The sequence below is a fragment of the Ctenopharyngodon idella genome, chromosome 16 (assembly GCF_019924925.1).
Source record: "Ctenopharyngodon idella isolate HZGC_01 chromosome 16, HZGC01, whole genome shotgun sequence".
Classification (NCBI taxonomy): Eukaryota; Metazoa; Chordata; class Actinopteri; order Cypriniformes; family Xenocyprididae; genus Ctenopharyngodon; species Ctenopharyngodon idella.
In genome coordinates, this window is record NC_067235.1 from 31,110,780 (window position 1) to 31,133,083 (window position 22,304).

At 37.0% G+C, this 22,304-nt stretch overlaps 1 protein-coding gene across 3 annotated transcripts in view; it reads left to right on the top strand.

Annotated features, from left to right (window-relative positions):
* Positions 1 to 22,304, top strand: part of cdk14 (cyclin-dependent kinase 14) — a 183,260-nt gene that overhangs the window by 65,633 nt on the left and 95,323 nt on the right. For all 3 annotated transcript variants that reach the window (XM_051865454.1, XM_051865455.1, XM_051865456.1), the window contains 4 exons: positions 3,024 to 3,118; positions 6,137 to 6,216; positions 11,903 to 11,997; positions 16,349 to 16,411. In XM_051865454.1, the coding sequence (XP_051721414.1) occupies positions 3,024 to 3,118; positions 6,137 to 6,216; positions 11,903 to 11,997; positions 16,349 to 16,411 (333 nt within the window). The remainder of the gene's footprint in view (positions 1 to 3,023; positions 3,119 to 6,136; positions 6,217 to 11,902; positions 11,998 to 16,348; positions 16,412 to 22,304) is intronic.

The following is a 22,304-nucleotide window of genomic DNA, read 5'->3' on the forward strand; positions in this document are numbered from 1 at the left end:
TATTTTTTCTTTTTTTTAATTATTTTAATTTTACATTATGATTTTGTTTAGTTTTGGTGTTTTATTTTTTTATTTTTTTTTAAATATTTATTTTATTTATTACTTTTTATTAATTTTCTTTATTTTTTATTTTAGTATTACAGCATGATTTTATTATTTTTTTTAAACTATTTTCATCAACTCTATATCCTGACATACAGTGTTTTGTATATATTATATTTATTGCAATTTTTACAGTATATAATTCCCTATGCGAGACACGATTGACCTGAGAGGGAAAACTAAAGGTGGAGGGTTTGAAGAATGCAGCTAGCGAGCACATTTGCTTGCTGATTCACACCAATGAAAAATGGATGAGCGTAAGGCCTGACAGAAGGAGTGGAGAGAGTGAGCATGACCTCTTTCCCACAACACCCTTCTCATTATTCCACCACAGACCTTCTTATTTAGAAAATCCACTAAAACCTGTTCTCCACGGGGCCCCTGCACTCCAAACACCTCAATCACGATAATAAAGCCCCCCGCTAAGGTAATATCAGCGCTCTAAACCGAAGCTGGCGGAATGGAGAGCGGATGTGTTTACTGAAAGCGTGTCATGATCTGGCCGTATGGTGGCCGCTGGTCTCTAAGAGACAGCTGGTGTCTGGTGTTGATAAAAGGCTGCAGGGTTTGCGGTTACAGGCGCATCTGAGCAAGCGGTTATCCGGGAAGAGTCCGGTAATCTTTCACACCAATCGCAATAAGTGACTTGCTGCTGCAGATCGGTGTCAGGCTGCAAACCTGATTACTGAAGAAACGCTGCTTTTCAGGAGAATTAGTGCCGCTGTGCATTTGCTCTTCAAGACTTTAGAGTTGCATTCTCTTTAACACAAGTAAAATATTACTGTTTTTGCTTGAAAAAGAGGTTTTTTGATTTGCGTTCATATTAGTGTATTTATTCTAGAGTCTTTCAGTTATGGACTATGCATGTAAAACTTTGCATATCAAGTGTGCATGTTTTTATACACTTTTCCACAAAAATATGAAGTAGCACAACCGTTTTCAACATTGATAATGAGAAATGCATCAAATCAGCATATTAGAATGATTTCTGAAGGATCATGTGACACTGAAGACTGGTGTAATGATGCTAAAAAATACAGCTTTGATCACAGGAATAACAGTTATTTTATTTTAAATAATAATAATTCACAATATTAATGTTTTTATTGCATTTTTTTTTAAATAAATGCAGTCTTGTTGAGAATAGGAGACTTTTTAAAAACATTAAAATTAATTATCTCAAACTTTTGACTGCAGTAAACATTCAAGATGAAATATCCAAGTATAACATTTTACCTTAACACACTTATAAGGCCACCCAGAGCAGTTGTCCCTGTGTTTTTTGTAGTAAGAAAGTTATTGATGAATCATGCTATGTTCGCAGATTTTACACACTAATTTATGGATTTTTTTCCTTGAGCTTCACTCTAGTGAATATAACCCCAGTTCACCTGTGTTCTTTCAGTCACTGCCAAAGTGCTGACAGTAAAATCCTGCAGACCACATTTCCTGTTTAACAGGAAACAATTAATCACCTCCAGTTGAAACAGCACTGGGTCATTAATACGGGGACAGACGTGTCTTTCCGGACTTTCATGCTGTACGGCAGGATACTGTATAAATCCTGGATCTGACCCAGAAAATCTGACCATACGCTGGCTGACCTCACATCTGCTGCGGCCGCCGAGCCTCAAGTGTGTGACAAAATGCCACAAAATATCCTCTATTAAAGAGGACCTATTATGCCCCTTTTACAAGATGTAATATAAGTCTCTGGTGTCTCCAGAATGTGACTGTAAAGTTTCAGCTCAAAATACCCCACAGATCATTTATTATAGCTTGTCAAATTTGCTCCTATTTGGGTTTGAGCAAAAACACGCCCTTTTTGTGTGTGTCTCTTTAAATGCAAATGAGCTGCTGCTCCCGGCCCCCTTTCCAGAAGAGGGTGGAGCTTTAACAGCTTGCGCTTCGGTTGCTCAACAACAACAAAGCTGGAGAATCTCACGCAGCCAAAATGAGGATTGTCAGTAACGGTGTTCAGCCTTACATTGTTCAAACCGGAGTCGACACTGATGGAGAGACTCAGGAAGAAGTTACAACTTTTACAATGACACTGGATGTTTCTGAATGGTTAGTGGATAAATTTATGTAGTTGCTGTGGAGTTGATTCAACTCATCGACTAGCATGTGCCGTCATGTTAATCTTTTGTGCAAATCCAGTGTTGAATTGACCCTCGTTTGTGAAGCAGTCTGGCGTAAAATGACAGCATGGCAGCAACACTCTACTACAACAACTCTTCCTCTTCTCTAAAGCAGCCCGACATGGCCTCACCCCCTTTGTTGCGTGCTCTCAGGGGCTGGGTTTATGTCAATTTTAGGGTTAGTGATGTCACTAACCCAGGAAGAAGCTTGTTGTAGTCCCTACCATCCGTTTGTTGTAGTCCTTAATAAGCGATTTCTGTAAAAGAAAATATCTCTCTTTGCATTGAACTTTGAGTGTCGTAACTTTGTAGACGTTGTTTATGATCAAACAGCAACATTACACATGAACAAAAGTTAAAAAAATGAAATCATGTTCAAGGACCCCTTTAAAGTCACCATGAAATCAAAATGGAGAGTTCAAATTTTTTTATTGCGGTATTTATTATGATTTATCATCGCACATCATTATTTTTAATTAATGTGCCTCATAATCTTTAATCAAAATAACTTCCCCTCCCTCTTGCAGCGAGATCTCTTCTCTCCTCTGATGATGCGTTTACTGGCGTGAGGGCGGGACAAACCTGTCACTCACATGAGATCCACCAATAGCAAACCACAACCATCAAATCAATTCCCCAAGGACAAAATCAAGTCCCGTCCTACATTGTTTCTTGTTCGAGAAGCTGTTTTACTCTGATATACATCACAAAATTTGGATAAAAAAGACGATTGCATCTTCCGTTTCATGCTGACTTTAACTGTGTCTGTCTCTTTTACAGCCCACAAGCCCAAAGTTCGGAAAGGCAGATTCATACGAGAAGCTGGAAAAGCTCGGAGAGGGATCCTACGCAACCGTATACAAAGGAAAGAGCAAGTGAGTTCTGTGCAGCCACGATCTTCATTTCCATACAGACACACATGCTTATATTTCTCAGGGTTATTTGACTCGTTAAGTAATGGAACTGTAAGCAAAGACAGCAGCAGATAATTATGTGAAATCTGAATGAATTTTTTTTATATATATTGCTGTAATAAAAACCAAGAGCTGGAGAGAGCTTCTCTTCCAGAGCATGAAATGGCATGTGTTGTATGAAATCCTTTCAGACAGAGAGCGTGTAACGCCTGTTTTCCTTGAAGATTACTTTCATAAATTAAAATCTGGAAAATAAAATTTCAGCCAGCGTGAAATGAATTGTGCATTATTGGCAGTGTTTTTCATAGTAATGATGTTATTTGTGTGCAAGTTCTTTTGATTGGTGGAGCTCATTTATTTAACATCTTGACCTCTGCGTTAAGATTCACTCCACTGCCTCTAAATTGCATTTCATTGACTTAAAGTCAGCAGTAAATCAGACCTGACTCTGTTTATTGTCATGTTCCTGGTCTTATTGTGCACAAATGATCAGTGCATTTTATTTCAAACCACAAAAAAAAAAAAAATTTAATTCATCATCAGTCCCTCTTATTACACAACATACAATACACTTTCACCATCCAATTAATTCACACTGGATAAAATCATGTCCCTATGAAATGTTTTATTTTTTCCCAAATTCTATTTTCCATTTTAATACAGTATCTCTGGATTTAATTGCAATCATCCAAAATCCAAAATGCATTTATAATCAATTGAATTGATAAAATTGTAACAGTTTAATAATTTATAAAAAATTTGACAATAATAGAGCTCTGTGAAAATAAATAATGTTTTTTTTTTTTTTTCCCCACTAAATTCCATTTTATTATTCCAAAATTCTGTGTTATCTGTTTTAATTTTTCTGGATTCTGTTTTATGATTTAATACAACTTTATTATTAAAAACTGTGGTTATCAAATTAATTAATAAAACTTCATAATTTAATAAATCTTTTAAAATATAACTTCATAAAAATATCATCATTTCTTTACAACAGAACATTGCTTTTTTGAATATATATATATATACAGTGCCCTCCACAATTATTGGCACTCTTATTAAATATGAGCAAAGGCGGCTGTGAAAATAAATCTGCATTGTTTATCCTTTTGATCTTTCATTCAAAAATTTCACAAAATTCTAACCTTTCATTGAAGTAAAACAATTGAAAATGGGGGGGAAAACTCATTATGAAATAAATGTTTTTCTCTAGTTCACATTGGCCACAATTATTGGCACCCAATTATTGCAACGTCCTTTTCCCAAGATAACAGCTCTGAGTCTTTTTCTAAAATGCCTGATGAGTTTGGAGATCACCTAACAAGAGATCAGAGACCATTCCTTTATGCTAAATCTCTCCAGATCCTTCAGATTCCCAGATCCATGTTGGTGCTTCTTCTCTTCAGTTCACTCCACTCATTTTCTTTAGGGTTCAGGTCAGGGGACTGGGACAACCATGGCAGAAGCTTCATTTTGTGCTCAGTGACACATTTTTGTGTTGGTTTTGATGTTTGTTTTGGATCATTGTCCCGATGGAAGATCCAATCACGGCCCATTATTGGATTTCTAGCAGAAGCGGTCAGGTTTTGATTTTTATTTGTTAGTATTTGAATGTTACCATGTATCTGAACAAGATGTCCAGGACCTTCAGCAAGAAAAATAGGCCCACAACATTAAAGATCCAGCAGTATATTTAACCGTGGGCATGGGGTACTTTTTATCCGTGTGTACACCAAACCCATCTGGTGGGTTTGCTGCCAAAAAGCTCTTGTTTTAGTTTCATCTGACCATAGAAGACGGTCACGTTTGAAGTTCCAGTCTTGTCTGACAACTGAATATGCTGGAGATTGTTTCTGGATGAGAGCAGAGGATTTTCCTTGAAACCCTCCCGAACAACTTGTGGGGATGTAGGTGCTGTTTGATAATATTTTTTAGGCTTTCTGAGACTCGAGACTCAACTAATCTCTGCAATTCTCCAGCTGTGATCCTTGGAGAGTCTTTGTCCACTCAAACTCTCCTCCTCACCGCGCATTAGGATGATTTAGACACACGTCCTCTTCCAGGCAGATTTGTAACATCTTTAGTTGATTGGAACTTCTTAATTATTGCCCTGATAGTGGAAAAGGGGATTTTCAATGCTTCAGCTATTTTCTTACAGCCACTTTCTATTTTGTGAAGCTCAACAATCTTTTGCTGCACATCAGAACTATATTCTTTGGTTTTACTCATTGTGATGAATGATTAAGGGAATTTGGCATTTGTGTTTCCTCATGTTTCCTGTGGAACAGGAAGTCATGGCTGGACAATTTCATGCTCCTAGTCACCCTGGTGTGCTAAAAATTGTAAATATGAGTGGGAATATACTTCAGAGATATTTTACTCATAAGAATTTCTAGAGGTGGCAATAATTGTGGCCAACATGTATTGGAGAAAAACATTTATTTCATAATGTGAGTTTCCACCCACTTTCAATTGTTTTACTTCGATGAAAGGTTTGAATTTTGTGAATTTTTTTGAATGAAAGATCAAAAGGATAAACAATGCAGATTTATTTTCACAGCCGCCTTTGCTCATATTTACTAAGGGTCCCAATAACTGTGGAGGGCACTGATATATATATATATATATATATATATATATATATTATGTGTATATGTGTGTGTATGTATTATGTTATGTATTTAATTATATTTGATATATTTCTGTTTTTTTCCCTGAATATAGTTTCACTCTGCAGTATTATTTATTTATAATAAAACTAAAAAAAAAAAAAAATAAAACTAATATAATAAAAAATATAATAAGTCTAATAATTTTTATTAGTTCACGCATTTCCTGGGAATCGAACCAGTGACCTGGAACGAATATATGATATACTCTTTTTTTTATTTTATTTATTTATTTATTTTTTTCTGGATTAGTCCTGTAATACAGATGAATATAAAGTGAAAAACATGTTCATCTGGTGTGTTTCAGGGTGAATGGGAAGCTGGTTGCGTTAAAAGTGATTCGTCTGCAGGAGGAAGAGGGGACGCCTTTCACAGCGATCAGAGAGGGTGAGTGAACCAGGCCGACTGTCTCTCCATCACTCTGTGGTTCCTTCCTTCATATGCATGTAGCTAATCTGAGCTGCTGCTGGCACTAAAACAGTATAGTTGAACATATTGATTTATCGATTGTCATTGTGAAATTCTTAAATACCCAGAATTGATCTTTTAATCTGTGCTGATTTCAGTTGATGCGTGAACAAAAGCACACTAAAAGCATTATTTGCAGCGCACCTGCCATCCAATAATCACAATAATCCTTGTGCTTTGCTATTTTCATATGAAACAAAGTCTCAGCTTTCAAATTCTGTCAATTGTATTAAGAAATTTAAAAAATAAAAGTCATTTTGGCCATTCAGTTACCATAAACTTGATAGTTAGCTAGAAAAAAAACTCTAGAGACAAGCATTTTGATAAATATATGCATTATATTACATATTATTCATTATATTTACTTAACCTGTTCTTCAATATTTATTGTATATTTGAATAAATCTATCAGAAAAACAAGTTTTTATGACAGCCACTACCTAAATGTTTATATTTCAAAAACAAATTAGAGTAGAAACATAATTGTCATTTAAGAAGAACTATTTTTATTATAAAAACTACCTTATGTGCAATTTAAATCAATTATTCATTTTAACCAATAATATTATAGTAATGTACTGGCAGACACAGGGTTCCCTGTATAGTTTACAGCAATAGTTGACATGGAAAAATTGCACTGTGCTTGATATATATCCACATTAATCCATATCGAATTGAATCGAATCGTGAGCTTGTGAATCAAAATTGCATCGAATCATGAAATTTGTGTCCATACCTATCCCTAATAATTTTAAATAGTATTTTTAAGCATTTTAATGTGGCCTTCATATAACAAAAAGAAAATAAAGTTGAAACCTGTCACCTAAAAGTGCCCGCTGTTGTAGAAGCAGCCGTTTTCACTCTCTGACTGAGTTGTGATGTTCTCAGTGAAGCGGAGCAGATTGCGAAGGTGTGAGAATTTCACTGCTCTCACCTTCACCAACGCCGCATGCATTTTAATTGCGATGAGAGAGAGATGGTGTGTTTTTGATCTGTGTGATCCAGGGCTGATCATCGCAGAGCCCTTGTGCTCTTCCTCGGCGTGCGGCTCAAAAAAGGGCTTTGAAAATTGAACTAATTCAGCAATTACTGGAGATGCTTAAGCTGGCAGAACGTGTGTGGAATGTGAAAGGAGAAACATAGTCACATTACGCACTGTTCGCAAACCTAGTGAGCTGACTACATAGGCAGCATTTTAAGGGCCAAATTTACTTAACAGGTCAAATTAGTGTGAGACTGCAATCCCATAAAAGTGCAGATGGGAGTGGAAAGTTCTGCAGGTGATCTACTGACAATCTGCTTATTAAAGAACACAGATGCAGCCATGTCAAGTGCAAAATGGGTTAAGACATTCATTTTTGGCCATTTAATAATGGCAGTAATTTGATTATCGCAACCCTTAAATAGGATTTCATGCTTGAATGTTCAATAAACACATTATTTTTTATATATTTGACATTGTTGCAGCACCTCTCTTCCCAGTCTGTCAGTAACACTCTGTTTAGTTCCTGTCTCTATGAAGCCCCTCCTTCCGAAAAGCACAATGTGTTCTGATTGGTCGGCTGGATCAGTGTGTTGTGATTGATCAACAGTGATTTGAGCGTGTTTGGGAAATGCCACGCCCCTTACCATAACCACAAGATTCAACACACTACTAACGCAACTCAACCAGACCCCGCCCCTTTATTTAGCATATGCCTTGGTCGGGAATTATTTAAATGAGGAATATTGTGATGTGTTTGTTGCCCGAATAAAACTCAAGACTAAAATGGAGGCGTTTCAGATAGGGCTGGGCGGTATGGAGATATGTTATTTTTTTGGCTGAATGGCGACATACGATATATCTAGGTATTTTCTACATTTTTCTATTTGGATTTTTTTTTTTTTTTCTTATTTCACATCCTGCCCAATGTTGTCCTATAAACAATGTTCATATTGAAGGCTATTAAAACAAATAACCTTGTAGTCTATGCTATAGCATAGGATATATGTGCAAAAAAGAAGGAAAAATTACATTACATTCTAACATTGTAACTACATTTGCGCCTGTATCAAACTACTGTATATCGATAGAAACGGTATATTGCCTCATATAAATAATATATTGATATACCGCCCAGCCCTAGTTTCAGAGAGTTTAGAAACAGTGCACACTGATACAGAGAATAACTCCTTTTTGGAGTGATTTTGTGCTTTGTCACTTTGCAGACCTTTTTCATTTATTTGAATACTCTCCTCCTATAAATTTTGCATCTAGTAGAGAAACTCCTACAAAGCTGGAGCTACTTTTCTCTGTTTTTCTATATGACGAGTCTCCGTTTAAAATAGTCTGAATATAAACACTTATTATAGGTGTACCATAGTGATTCAAGATAAGACAAAAACACTGTTTGGAAGATGGATTCATAATGTACTCGCTAATTAAATACATTTTGTACATTTTGAACCTTTAAAATAAAACAATATACTTGCTGATGTTTGTGCTGCTGATTTCCCACAATAATGATGTCACTTCCTGTGATGTCATTCAGAAACTGATTTTTGCGAATGATTTAAACAGGATTTAAAGCGATATTGATGACGCAATGTCAATATAATCAATATACTTTGAAAAAAATATAAATTCATTTTATTAAATATCGTTTTTATTTATTTATTTATTCAGTATTTTCATATATGATGTTTACAATGGGAACATGGAAATGTGCTTCACAGCAGGAATGACTCAAATACAGTAATGCAGATTTTCCTCGTTTCACTGTCACTCAATCCAGCGTTACTATCTCACTATCTGAGCTTTTGTTGTGCCCTTGAAAAATTAATCGCATTTTCCACAGTCTCGCAAATCTGTTTACTATTCATCATGAAATGCGCTTGAAGTGTCGCTCGCTCCTTCTTTGTAGTAAATTAAAACATTCTGAGTGTTTTTGAGCTCAAATGAGATGAGATTTCTGCGAATGGCTTGTTCTACGGCGATTGCGTTGTTGTAATTTGAAGAAAATAACATGTCTGATCTGAGAGAGATGGAAAACGTACACAGAAATCATCAATTTAAATGAATGCTTTGTTGCTGACTTCTGAGGATTACCGATTACGTTTAATTGCAGTGTTCGTACATAACTCGTTAGCTGAAATAATAGACAGGAAGCTTAGCCTGAGGAGCCCTGAGAGCCGTTTCCTGTTCCCAGGGTGGCGGCTCTCTCCATTTCTCACAGATTTCCGCTCATCTCCACCCTACTGGCAATTTACAGCATGTAAATGATCTGCAGCGTGATTCAGGTGCAGCTAATAGTGAGATCTGGGAATGTTATCATTTGTAAATGCCAAATGCAAATGCATATATATATATATATATATATATACATATACATATACATATACATATACATACATACATACATACACACACACACACACACACACACACACACACACACATATATATATATATATATATATATATATATATATACACATACATACATATACACATTCATGTGTGTGTGTGTGTGTGATAAACCCAAATGTCCCCATGATGAAAACAGCTTATAAATCATACAGAATGATGTTTTTTGAAAATGTAAAAATGCTAAAAAGTTTTGGGTAGGGTAGGTTTAGAATATATAAGGTAGGTTTAGAAGATTGAATATATAGTTTGTACAGTATAAAAATCATTATGTCTGAGGAATGTCTGCATAAAACATGAAAACCCAACGTGTGTGTGTGTGTGTGTGTGTGTGTGTGTGTGTGTGTGTGTGTGTGTGTGTGTGTGTGTGTATTAACTTAACAGAAATTCATGTGGCACTTCATTCCACACTAAAAAAGGGAAAGGTGAATAAAAAAATATTTTATTAAATAATTCATTATTATTATTATTATTATTATTATTATCATCCAGACATGGAAAACCTGGAAATATAAGGTAAACATATAGCTGTTTTAATATATTAATAATATATTAATATTGTTTAATATATTAAACAAGGAATTGGTGCCTGACAGATAAATGGGCATCTGCTTCTGCAGTTTCTACACTGTAAAAAAACATTCAACATAAAAACTTACAAGGGTTACTTCACCCAAAAATGAAAATTCTGTCATTAATTACTCATCCTCATGTTGTTCCAAACCAGTAAGACCTTTGTTCATCTTCAGAACACATATAAGATCTTTTTGATGAAATCCAAGAGGTTTTTATCCCCCATAAAAAAAACAACATAATTACCGAGTTGACGCAGTGCAGCACTCCCGACTGACAGGCAAGAGAAGAGACTGTTGAATAAAGTTATTTTTGTTTTGTTTTTGTGCACAAAAAGTATTCTCGTGGCTTCATAACATTAAGGTTGAACCACTGTAGTCACGCTGACTATTTTAATGATGACTTTACTACTTGGGTCTTGAATGACGGTAATTGCATTGCTTTCTATGGGGGATTAAAAAAACCTCTCAGATTTCAACAAAAATATCTTAATTTGTGTTCCGAAGTCTTTCAGGTTTGGAACGAGTAATTAATGACAGAAATTTCATTTTTGGGTGAACTAACCACTGAACTAAGTTCAGTTGCTGCTTTAATTTTTTTAGTATAATCAATTTGGTTGTATAAGTCACTTAATTATATTAAACTGACTTTAAAAATGTAAAAACATAAGTTGCCATGACTTACTGATCACTTCATTTTTTTTATTTTTTATTTACAGTGTATGACATGATTTTAAAATGCACTTCAGTGTTGGGGAAAGTTCCTTTTAAAAGTAATGCATTACAATATTGCGTTACTCCCTAAAAAGTAACTTATTGTGTTAGTTACTTTTTATGAAAAGTAATGTATTGCGTCACTTTTGCGTTACTTTTTCTCATCTGGGCTGGGCTTGCTTGTTTGTTTTTTAATAACAAAAAAGTTATTCTATTTTTGGCAAATGTTAAGCCCCTTTCACACCATAAGTGAAATGAATAAGCGTCAGGCTGAAGGAAATTCAAACTCACACCTGTACAGTAGAGGGCGCAGCTCAAACAAGAAAGTTCAGCACTTTTCAACAATAAAAACAAAAAATGAAACACAAATGTGATGCTTATCTGAAGTCATTTTTGCTTATTAGTGTGGTAAAGAAAGAAAGAAAGAAAGAAAGAAAGTGAGATTAAATACATAAAGTATTATTTTGTATTATTTAAAATATTTAGTTCACGTAATATCCTGAGTTTGCATTTCACTGTTTTTTATTCATTTTGAGGAACATTGAATCTGTTTTTATGCGATGAGTAAATGTGAGATGACTAAATGCCTGCTCACATTTGTCTAGAACTACAATAACCATCATGTTCACACACAATGCCTCGGCACTTACTACTTTCTCTCAACATGGAGGCAGGAGAGGTGTCAGTCAATAAATGGGAAAATCAAAGTAACTTGCATTACTTATTTGAAAAAGTAACTCACATATCTTGTTGTAAATTGAAAAGTAATGCATTACTTTACTAGTTACTTGGAAAAGTAATCTGATTACGTAACTTGTAATGCGTTACCCCCAACACTGATGCACTTATCCAGTTAAAACCTTAAACGTTCATTGTCAGAATGTGTTAATAAAGCGTTTGTGTTTCTCTCCAGCTTCTCTGCTGAAAGGCCTGAAGCATGCGAACATAGTGCTGCTCCACGACATCATCCACACAAAGGAAACCCTGACGCTGGTCTTTGAATATGTGGTGAGTATCAGACATGCTGACCGGATGAAAATCAAACCGCTGCTGGCGGACAACGGCTCGGATTTGTTTATTTTATAAATAGTTTTTAATTCATTTTATTTTCTGTAACTCCACTCCAAAATGTCAGAGTATTTTTATGTCACATAACCACACATCTGTTCCTGTGCCTCATGGAGCTGGTGTGGTCTCCTGTTTGTGAATAGTTTTGAAAAGTTTAAATGTGCTTTAGTCAGCATTACTTTAGCTCTGGGTTTTTTTTATGCTTTGAACCAATCAGCCTCTTTATATGTGTCGTTCGTGCCCAGTCCTGTAGCTCTGGCACTGTTTTTATTAGAGAACTGTTTTTCTAACTCTTTCAAAGCCCTGCTCTTCATCTGTGCCTCACAGCGACAGGAACGTCTCACTGTTTTACACACAGACCTGCAATGAGCCGCAGGCATCAGAGCTGCGAATTAAAGCACACAGGAATAATTCAGCCAACAATGCAAGTTCGGTCACCATTTACTCGCCCTTGTGTCGTTCTGTCCCTGTATGACTCTTGATATTTCAAGTCTTCAAAGTCTCAGATTTCAAATTTTGTCTTTTTTAAAAAAATTCAAACAATAAACACCATTTTGTGTCTCTTTAAAGAGGACCTATTATGCCCCTTTTCACAAGATGTAATATAAGTCTCGGGTGTCCCCAGAATGTGTCTGTGAAGTTTCAGCTCAAAATACCCCACAGATCATTTATTATAGCTTGTCAAATTTGCCCCTATTTGGGTGTGAGCAAAAACACGCCGTTTTTGTGTGTGTCCCTTTAAATGCAAATGAGCTGCTGCTCCCGGCCCCCTTTCCAGAAGAGGGCGGAGCTTTAACAGCTCACGCTTCAGTTGCTCAACAACAACAAAGCTGGAGAATCTCACGCAGCCAAAGTGAGGATTGTCAGTAACTGTGTTCAGCCTTACATTGTTCAAAACGGAGTCGGAAACTGATGGAGAGACTCAGGAAGAAGTTACAACTTTTAGAATGAAACTGGACATTTCTGAATGGTTAGTGGATAAATTTATGTAGTTGCTGTGGAGTTGATTCAACTCATCGACCGTCATGTTAATCTTTTGTTCAAATCCAGCGTTGAATTGACCCTCGTTTGTGAAGCAGTCCGGCGTAAAATGACGGCATGGCAACAACACTCTACTACAACAACTCTTTCTCTTCTCTAAAGCAGCCCAACATGGCCTCAACCCCCTTTGTTCCATGTTCTCAGGGGCAGGGTTTATGTAAATTTTAGGGTTTGTGATGTCACCAACCCAGGAAGTAGCTTGTTGTAGTCCTTAAAAAGCAATTTCTGTAAAAGAAAATATCTCCCTTTGCATTGAACTTTAAGTATTGTAACTCTGAAGATGTTGTTTATGCTCAAACAGCAACATTACACACTAACTAAAGTTAAAAAAGTAAAATCATCATCAAGGACCCCTTTAATGTGTCATGACAGATTGCTTTAGTGCCTCAGTTCAATCGGCACGTGAACCAATAATCTCTTCCTACTAGTTATAGCATGAAATAAACACGAATGAACATCAGAAGGTATGTTGTTTCAACCGCGGAAAGACATCAATACACACCACTTTTCAAGTTCAAGTCCAATCTGAAAGTTATACGCAGAAATAAGGAGATATCAAATGTTTGCTGGTAGGAAGGTTCTGTATGTGAGAATGATGTAAGCAGTATTAATGTGATAAATCATTGCAGTTCCCGTTTGCCTCTGCACTCTCTTAAAGGTCCCGCTTGTCTGAAGCAGGTTCAGAAATGCCAGTGTATGTGTTAATGAGCCTCCAGGACGATCCGTGTCTGTCTGCAGGGAATGTCTGGTCAGGAGGTTCAGCTTCTCTTCCCTGCTGGGAAATAATTAACAGTTAGCTGGTCGCCCAGATTGGTTAGGCTGCTGTGGCTGGTTTTACATGTCTTGGACACATTTTATTTTATTTTATTTATTTTTTTTAACTCAATTTCCTAACTCAATAACTCAATGCTTTTATGTTCCCAGCAAACACTGTTCTTAACATAAAAATAACTGTCCACTCAAATGATGCACTTGACTTTCAATAAAGTGCACTTTTAATTTGACAGGATGACATGAGCTAATTGGTCCTCAGGAAGGAAAGAGGAACATCAATAAAACTGGTTGTAGACTCAAACTCCTGTCAGTCTTGACACTTGATTTGATGCATCACAGAAAGAAAAGAGCACTTGTTAAATGTGTTTTCTCTGAATGTCAATGCACATTGTGACACTGACCTCTCGTCATTGATCCGTGTCACAGTCTAAAGGGAAGATTTTGCTGCCTTCCCTGATTATCCTTATTTTGTGCTATTTTTGTCTCTCTAATATAACTTACTTTTATGCTCTGGTAAACATATATATTTTTCCCCAGGAATGTATCCTCTCTCTAAATTGGATGAGTGTGAAATTGCGGCGCGAGTCTGATTTATTCATGAGAGCTAAGCTAACACGTCGGGGTGTCAAAGAAAACAATCAAAACATGAAGATTGGACAACGGCTCAGCTATTGATAGCTTTGGTCCGTTGAGAGATATGAGCCGTAGCTTAGATATTAATCTGAGACCACCGCTGTGATCTCATCAGAGTCATTTCGGTGAGAAAATACACTCGGGCTGAATGTGGCCGCATTTAGATGCGGGCCGCTAACAAACAGAGGGTTTTGCGCCGAGGAAATCAATTCATTTTCCACGGCGAGCAGTTAATAATGATTGACGGCGACGGACAGGCATATCTGAAGCCCGTTTGAGCGAGCGACTGCATTATTCATGAAAGGAAACGCGTTTATCTGCGGTGCGGGACGGGTAGCAGCGGGTGTTTGCAAATATCAGCGGCCCTCCATTCTGTGGGCAGAATAAAGACTGAGGAGAGCGCCGTGGGTAATTCTTTCTCCCGCCGACTGTATTTACATGCACAGCCACGCGGCCCACAAAGCCACGCGCACCTTCAGACAATCACGTTATTGAGCCTGTAGAAAGAGGCCAAGAGCTTCTGGTCTCACCGATACAGGAAATTATTTCAGTTTGACACACCGCAAGTGTTTGTGAAGCCACCCGTTTGTGCTTTTTATTCATTCTCACAGGAAGTGAGGGAGTATTTATATATATATTAGCGGTGTAATGGTACACAGAAGCCACGTTTTGGTATGTACCTTGGTTTTGGTGTCACGGTTCGGTACAATTTCAGTACAGTAGGAAAAATGGTCACACTTTAGTTTAGGGTCCTTACTATTAACTATAACTTTTGCCTCAATAAACCCCTAATTACTGCTTATTAATAGTCAGTAAGGTAGTTGTTAAGTTATTGGGTAGGATTAAAGGATATAGAAAAAGGTCATGCAGAATAAGGCATTAATATGTGCTTTATAAGTACTAATAAACAGCCAATATCCTAGTAATATGCATGCTAATAAGCAACTACATAATAGTGAGAATTGGACCCTAAACTAAATGCTAGGTTTCTTTTCATTTATTTTGAACAGACAGTAGTGCAAATCACAGTTCGTTCCACCTAGAGGCATTTAGTCCCCTAGCTAGTACAGTGCAGCCTCCTTTAGTGTGTTAAGGACTAAGCAGTAAACCGAATCCACTCTTGCATAGGTCATATTTTTTTGCAGGACTAATAAAAAGCAAAAGGCATTTGGTCACAATCAGCTACAAAACTGAAAAGCATCTCGTGTTATAAAAGTACAAAATAAATCAAATAATGAAAAATAAAACTTGTGTATTAGGAGTGCTACAATTTGCTCCACTTAAACTATATTTAAACATTCAAAGCTTAAGCCCAACCCTTCTATACTTAATTTTACCACGTTCCGCTACGTTTTGTGCACAGTTGAGAGCGCGAACCTTTCAAAATATTCTCCTTTGTCCATGAGCGCAGAAAGACGCTTTTGATGTGTGCGCACTACCTAGTGGGCTTAGTTTTCAAGTGCTCAAGTCATTGTTGTATGCGTTGTTCTTCTTCTGCTCTTTTTCCTGTTGTGGCGGTTAGCAAAGAGCGTTGTATTATCGTGCACTCCCCCTTCTAGATCGGAGTGTGGTTCGCCTGTGACTGACTGTATTCGTCGTCTGACTGCATGAACCGAACCGTGACGTCCATACCGTACGGTTCGAGATGAATACATGTACCGTTACACCCCTAAAATATATACAAAAATGTTCTATAATTAAAAATGGTCTATTTTACCCAATATGTGCGTGCAGTGTGTTTTTATTCTCATTGTATTTTGAAGCAGTTCACTAGATTTTGTTTCTAGTCTGTGTCTCCTGTCACTGCCTCATGTCCCTCTTTTCTCTCTCTCTCTCTGTTCAGCACACAGATCTGTGTCAGTACATGGACAAACATCCCGGGGGTCTCCATCCAGACAACGTCAGGGTGAGTGAGATTCTGCTCACTTTGTTTGCTTTACTCTTCAAGCTGCTTGTAGGTGATTTTGTGATGAAATGGCTCTTGTCCAGTCAAATCCTGATTGTTCAGTATTTAGTTGTGCTGTGGTCACAGGGAATCCACATACTGTTCTTAGACCGTCTGATGCGTATTGTATACAAATGGCAAGCTTCAATCTGATTGGCTAGATTTATAGAACAGGTTATTATATTTGTGATTATAAAAATAAAAATGATTAAAAACTGTCTTTTGCTGTATTTTATCTCATTTTTACACATTTTTGAATATATTGGCTTCAATAACTGTCAAACAGTGGTTCCTCTGATTGAAGAAAAATTCATTTCAGAGCAAATATAAATATATTATATATACTTTATATATATAATTTTTATTTTTTTATTTACTTACTCATTTCTAAAACATTTTTTTATCGTATAACTCTCGTTCCAGTAGTGTTTGTTTCTTGTCCAGAATAAGCTGCAGTGTGGATTGGACTAGTGGAACGATTGTTTCACGTGGAGTGTACGGTTCTGATTCTGACTTAAAGATTTTACAGCATGTTTTATTAATGACAGCTGAAGTATTTTTTCTCGGTCTTGGGTAAAGACCTTCCAGGCCACTTTGATTTCACCCTCTGAAACGTTCTGCAATCAGAAGTAGAGCAGAAGTCGTGTGAGTTCAGACTGTGACCCATTTTACCGGCTTCCTCATCTGTCAGACTTGAGTGTACCGGCCGCATGAAGTCTCTTCAGTCGTGCGGCCCGTCAGCTCAGATAATCGGACCAGAACCAATGATTTGACCTTTTGAAAATGACTTTTGAATGCTGCTTGTGCTCCTCCAGTGAGCGTCTGGCATCCGCCTGTAACACGAGACTTTCGTGCCCATGTTTAATTGAGCAGTAAGACCACACACTCGCAGAGTAAGAGAAGTGTGTTTGCTGACTTTAGAATGTTTTCTTAGAGCTCATGAAATTACCTTGGAGGACAGACTTTCGATTAAAGCCGAAGTTTGTCATTTTTGGAATGTTAAAATATTTTCTCATAACCCAATTTAATCTGCACTTTTAATACAGTATACCATATTTTTTGGAATATAATTTTTCATCTGAAATATGCTGCGACTCAAGGTTGTGACACACCAAGCCATGCAAGCAAAATGTCACTTTAAATGTTCATTTTGCATTGCCAAAGTTGGTATACACAGGCATTTTGCTCCTGCTGGTGGATGTTGTAACTACACCAATATGCAGGCCAAAAGCATCTATCAATCTCTATTGACACATGCATTTAAAAGTAGGCACATTTTCTGATGACTAATTGACTGTGGCACTTGATTTATTTGACATAAATGGACAACACAGTTTTATATGGTTAAAATTGTCCTTGAAATCAATTAAAAAGTTAATACATGACAATGCTTGTAATGATTTCATAGAAAGTTGCTGTGAAAAGAGCGTAATTTATGGTGTGTCAGAGTGAAAGTAATACGTGATGGAGCGAATGAGGCCATGGAGCAGAAGGCTGGTGGGGAAACGGGTGTTGCTTATGTAATTCATCAGGTTTTTGTCACTGTGGATTTACATAAATAATGTATTTATCCTGTTCGGTCCCTCATTGAAATTCAAACCAATAGAGAATTCATGATAAATGACAAGCTGACAGAAAGAGAATGAGAGCAGCTCACCTGAAACAGGAACGGCCCGCAGTCACAGCCGAGACGTTTCCCTTCGTTCTGTGTTGGTACACACTGTTGTAATTTTGGCACATAAGTTCACAATGTCGTGTTATTGAGCAGCATTGTTAACTTGTTCCCTGACAGGCTGCAATTTACACCGGTTTCACGACCCTTAAAGAACATTCAGTCAGAGCCGATGTGACTAGTATTCCTCTGTTGATTCAGATGCTATGTGTGTTACTCGGGGCAAATAGTTCACTCAAAAAAGTTACAAAAGTAGCATTTTTTACTTTGTTTAATTTAGCTATATATATATATATACACAATGTATATATGAGCAATATCACACTTGTAGCCATGAGATATGCTCACAGCTTACTGATATACAGTCATATCGCATGGCTACGAGTGTGATATTGCATTTATACAACAGTTCAATGGCATGAGTGTGTAAATTAATAAGAAACAACAACGGAGTGTCTTTAAAACCCTCTTTTGTGCAGAACTACTTTCTTCTGCCACGGATTCAAATCTCAAGTTGACAGTTTAACAGTTGAGCCCAAGCCTCCGTTACTAATTCAAAAACGTCACTTTAGAACTAGTAACGAAGGATTGTTGAGTCCCTCCATTGAAACTCATTGTATTTTGTAGTTTTATTGAGAGAGAGAGAGAGAGAGAGAGAGAGAGAGAGAGAGAGAGATCACCTGAGCGAGCATTACCTGTGTCTGATATAACATTCATTCTTCAGGTTGATGTCCATAATATTACTGTATATCCATTATAAAAATCCGTTTGAATGTCCGCTGAAGAAAGCGATCTTTGAATTTTCCGTTTTACAGTTAAGGTAATTTTCCATAACAGCACAAAAACAACGTCTTTTGTTTACAAAAGTCTCTTTCAATTTAAAAGTCTCTTGCGACTGACTCATTCAGTCGTAAAGTTTGCCACCGTCAAATGGCATATTAATGTAACTTTCGCCCATATTACGCATGAATGGACCCTTTCTCAATGCCAAATACAACATGTTATTTATATAAAATAATATTTATTGGACAACATTTAAATGTTCAGCAATAGCCATTATAAATGACAATAAACACAATTGTACAATTCAGTCAAACATACAAAAGCAGTGCTCAACAAGATGCAAGTTAAATATGGCCTTAATATTAAATTATTAAATTTAACATAGCCCAGTTCGATTTGCTCAGGAACAAGTAAAAAATAATAAGACCAAAGATTGCCTGTTTTGTGTACCCGAAATGAATTATAACTCATGTTTAACCACTTTAAGAGCCAGCGGCAAATCCCCGAAGCACTGGCCGAGATGAAGCTGTTCTCGGCGGGTACACGAGCACTGAACGGCCGCTGACGGCCTGGAGCTTGCATCTCCGAAAACGTTTAAACAAATTGTAAAATAGGCGCTATGATTAAATATGAGTCATATATTTCAGGTCTAAACAATTACATTCTCGCCTAAAAGCCTCCGAAAACTACAGTTTGTGGTACATCAATTGTAGTATTTGTAAAAAATACGGTGGATTTGCTCGGCCGCCATGACAGTCGCTTCAAGTGGAGTGATACAAACGGTGAAAAGGTAGGAGTGCTGTTATCAGTAGAATATCGCATGACTCTTAGCCAATCAGATTCGAGAACCAGAAAGAACTGTTGTATAAATATATATATACACACTGTATATATAAACTGTGTGTATGTATGTATAGTATGTATATAGTTGAATCTATTCTAAAATATATGATTAAGTACATTATCATTTGTGTGGTAGTTAACGCACCTTTAAATGCATCATCTGTTCAGTTCTTTTGTACTTCATCTGTCTGTTTTAAACACAAGAGCATGTCATTAGTGTCTTAATGTTTTCTGGAGCGCTCGTCTTCAAACGACAGCCACACTGCCACCTCAAGCATCAACTCATGAGATCAAAAATGGGCAGTAAATGGCGATTAGCTCCCACAGTCACGAGCAAACACGCCACACAATGGCTATAGTTTTAATTCCGCCTATTAGCTCGAGCTGATACATTCGCGCTGCCCGTTCACTCAGATCTGCGTTCACCAATCACACTAATAAAAGCTATTAGACTCTCTGCTGCAGGTTGGATGGAATTAGCATTTCAAAGGGACCGCTCAGGGCGCTAGCTGCTAATGTAATTACTGGTCAAGCAGCAGAGAGATGAGCTGCGGGGCGGCAGACGTCCCACACCAGACCCCGTTCCTGGGCTGCCGTCCAATCGCAGACCTCCTGCGCATATGCTGCTCTTGCTGTAGAAATAACAAGATATATTCAGAGTCCTCTTTACGCTGGAGTTGTACCATTGATTCGCTCGGCTGCTTTAATGAGACTGCTTAAATGAATTAATTGATAATGACAGCCGTCCCCACCTCAGGAGAGGAGTGCATCAAGACAAGGTTCTGTAGTCGATGTGCTTTACTAGAGCATCTGTTACAGTCCAACCAGTTATCTATCGTTCTATCTATCTATCTATCTATCTATCTATCTATCTATCTATCTATCTATCTATCTATCTATCTATCCTATCTATCTATCGTTCTATCGTTCTATCTATCATTCTATCGTTCTATCTATCTATCTATCGTCCTGTCTATCTATCTATCGTTTTATCTATCGTTCTATCTATCGTTCTATCTATCTGTCATTCTATCTGTCATTCTATCTGTCCATCCATCCGTCCATTCATCCATCCATCCATCCATCCATCCATCCATCCATCCATCCATCCATCCATCGTTCTATCGTTTTATCTATCGCTCTGTCTGTCTGTCGTTCTATCTCTCATTCTATCGTTCTGTCTATCTATATTGTTCTATCGTTCTGTCTATCTTTCTGTCATTCTATTTATCTGTCGTTCTATTTATCTGTCCGTCCATCCTTCCATTCATCCATCCATCCATCCATCCATCCATCCATCCATCCATCGTTCTATCGTTCTATCTATCGCTCTGTCTCTCTGTCGTTCTATCTCTCATTCTATCGTTCTGTCTATCTATATTGTTCTATTGTTCTGTCTATCTTTCTGTCATTCTATCTGTCGTTCTATTTATCTGTCCGTCTATCTATCTATCTATCTATCTATCTATCTATCTATCTATCTATCGTTCTATCGTTCTATCGTTCTATTGTTCTGTCTATCTATTCTTCTATCGTTCTATCTTTCTGTTGTTCTATCTGTCGTTCTATTTATCTGTCTGTCTATCTATCTATCGTTCTATCTATCTATCTATCGTTCTGTCTATCTATTCTTCTATTGTTCTGTCTATCTATTCTTCTATCGTTCTGTCTATCTTTCTGTCGTTCTATCTGTCGTTATATTTGTCCGTCCGTCCGTCCATCCATCCATTATTCTATTCTATCTTATTCCATCTATCTATCTATCTATCTATCTATCTATCTATCTATCTATCTATCTATCTATCTATCTATCTATCTGCCTGTCATTCTATCTATCTATATCTCTCGTTCTATCTATCGGTCTATCTATCGTTCTGTCTATTGTTCTGTCTATCTTTCTGTCATTCTATCTGTCGTTCTATTTATCTGTCCGTCCGTCCGTCCATCCATCCATCCATCTATCGTTCTATCTTTCTGTCTGTCATTCTGTCTATCTCTCGTTCTATCATTCTGTCTGTCTATCTATTGTTCTATGTTTCTGTCATTCTATCTGTCGTTCTAATTATTTGTCTGTCCATCCATCATCTATCTATCTATCTATCTATCTATCTATCTATCTATCTATCTATCTATCTATCGTTCGTTCTATCATTCGTTCTATCATTCGTTATATCATTCTGTCTATCTGTCGTTCTGTCTATCTATTGTTCTATCGTTCTGTCTACCTTTCTGTCGATCTGTCATTCTATTTATCTGTCTGTCCATCCGTCTGTCCGTCCGTCCATCCATCCATCCATCCATCCATCCATCCATCCATCCATCCATCCATCCATCCATCCATCCATCCATCCATCCATCGTTCTATCTATCTATCTATCTATCTATTGTCTGTCTGTCTTTTTTATATCATTCTATCTTTCATTCTATTGTTCTTTCTGTCTTTATCTTTTCAGATTCAAGGCTTTTTTCACTTTTTTTCAAAACAAGGTTTTCAAGGTTTTGTCGGGCCGGAATTCAAGGGTTATCTTGACAAACTTTGCTTTTCTGGTTAAAATG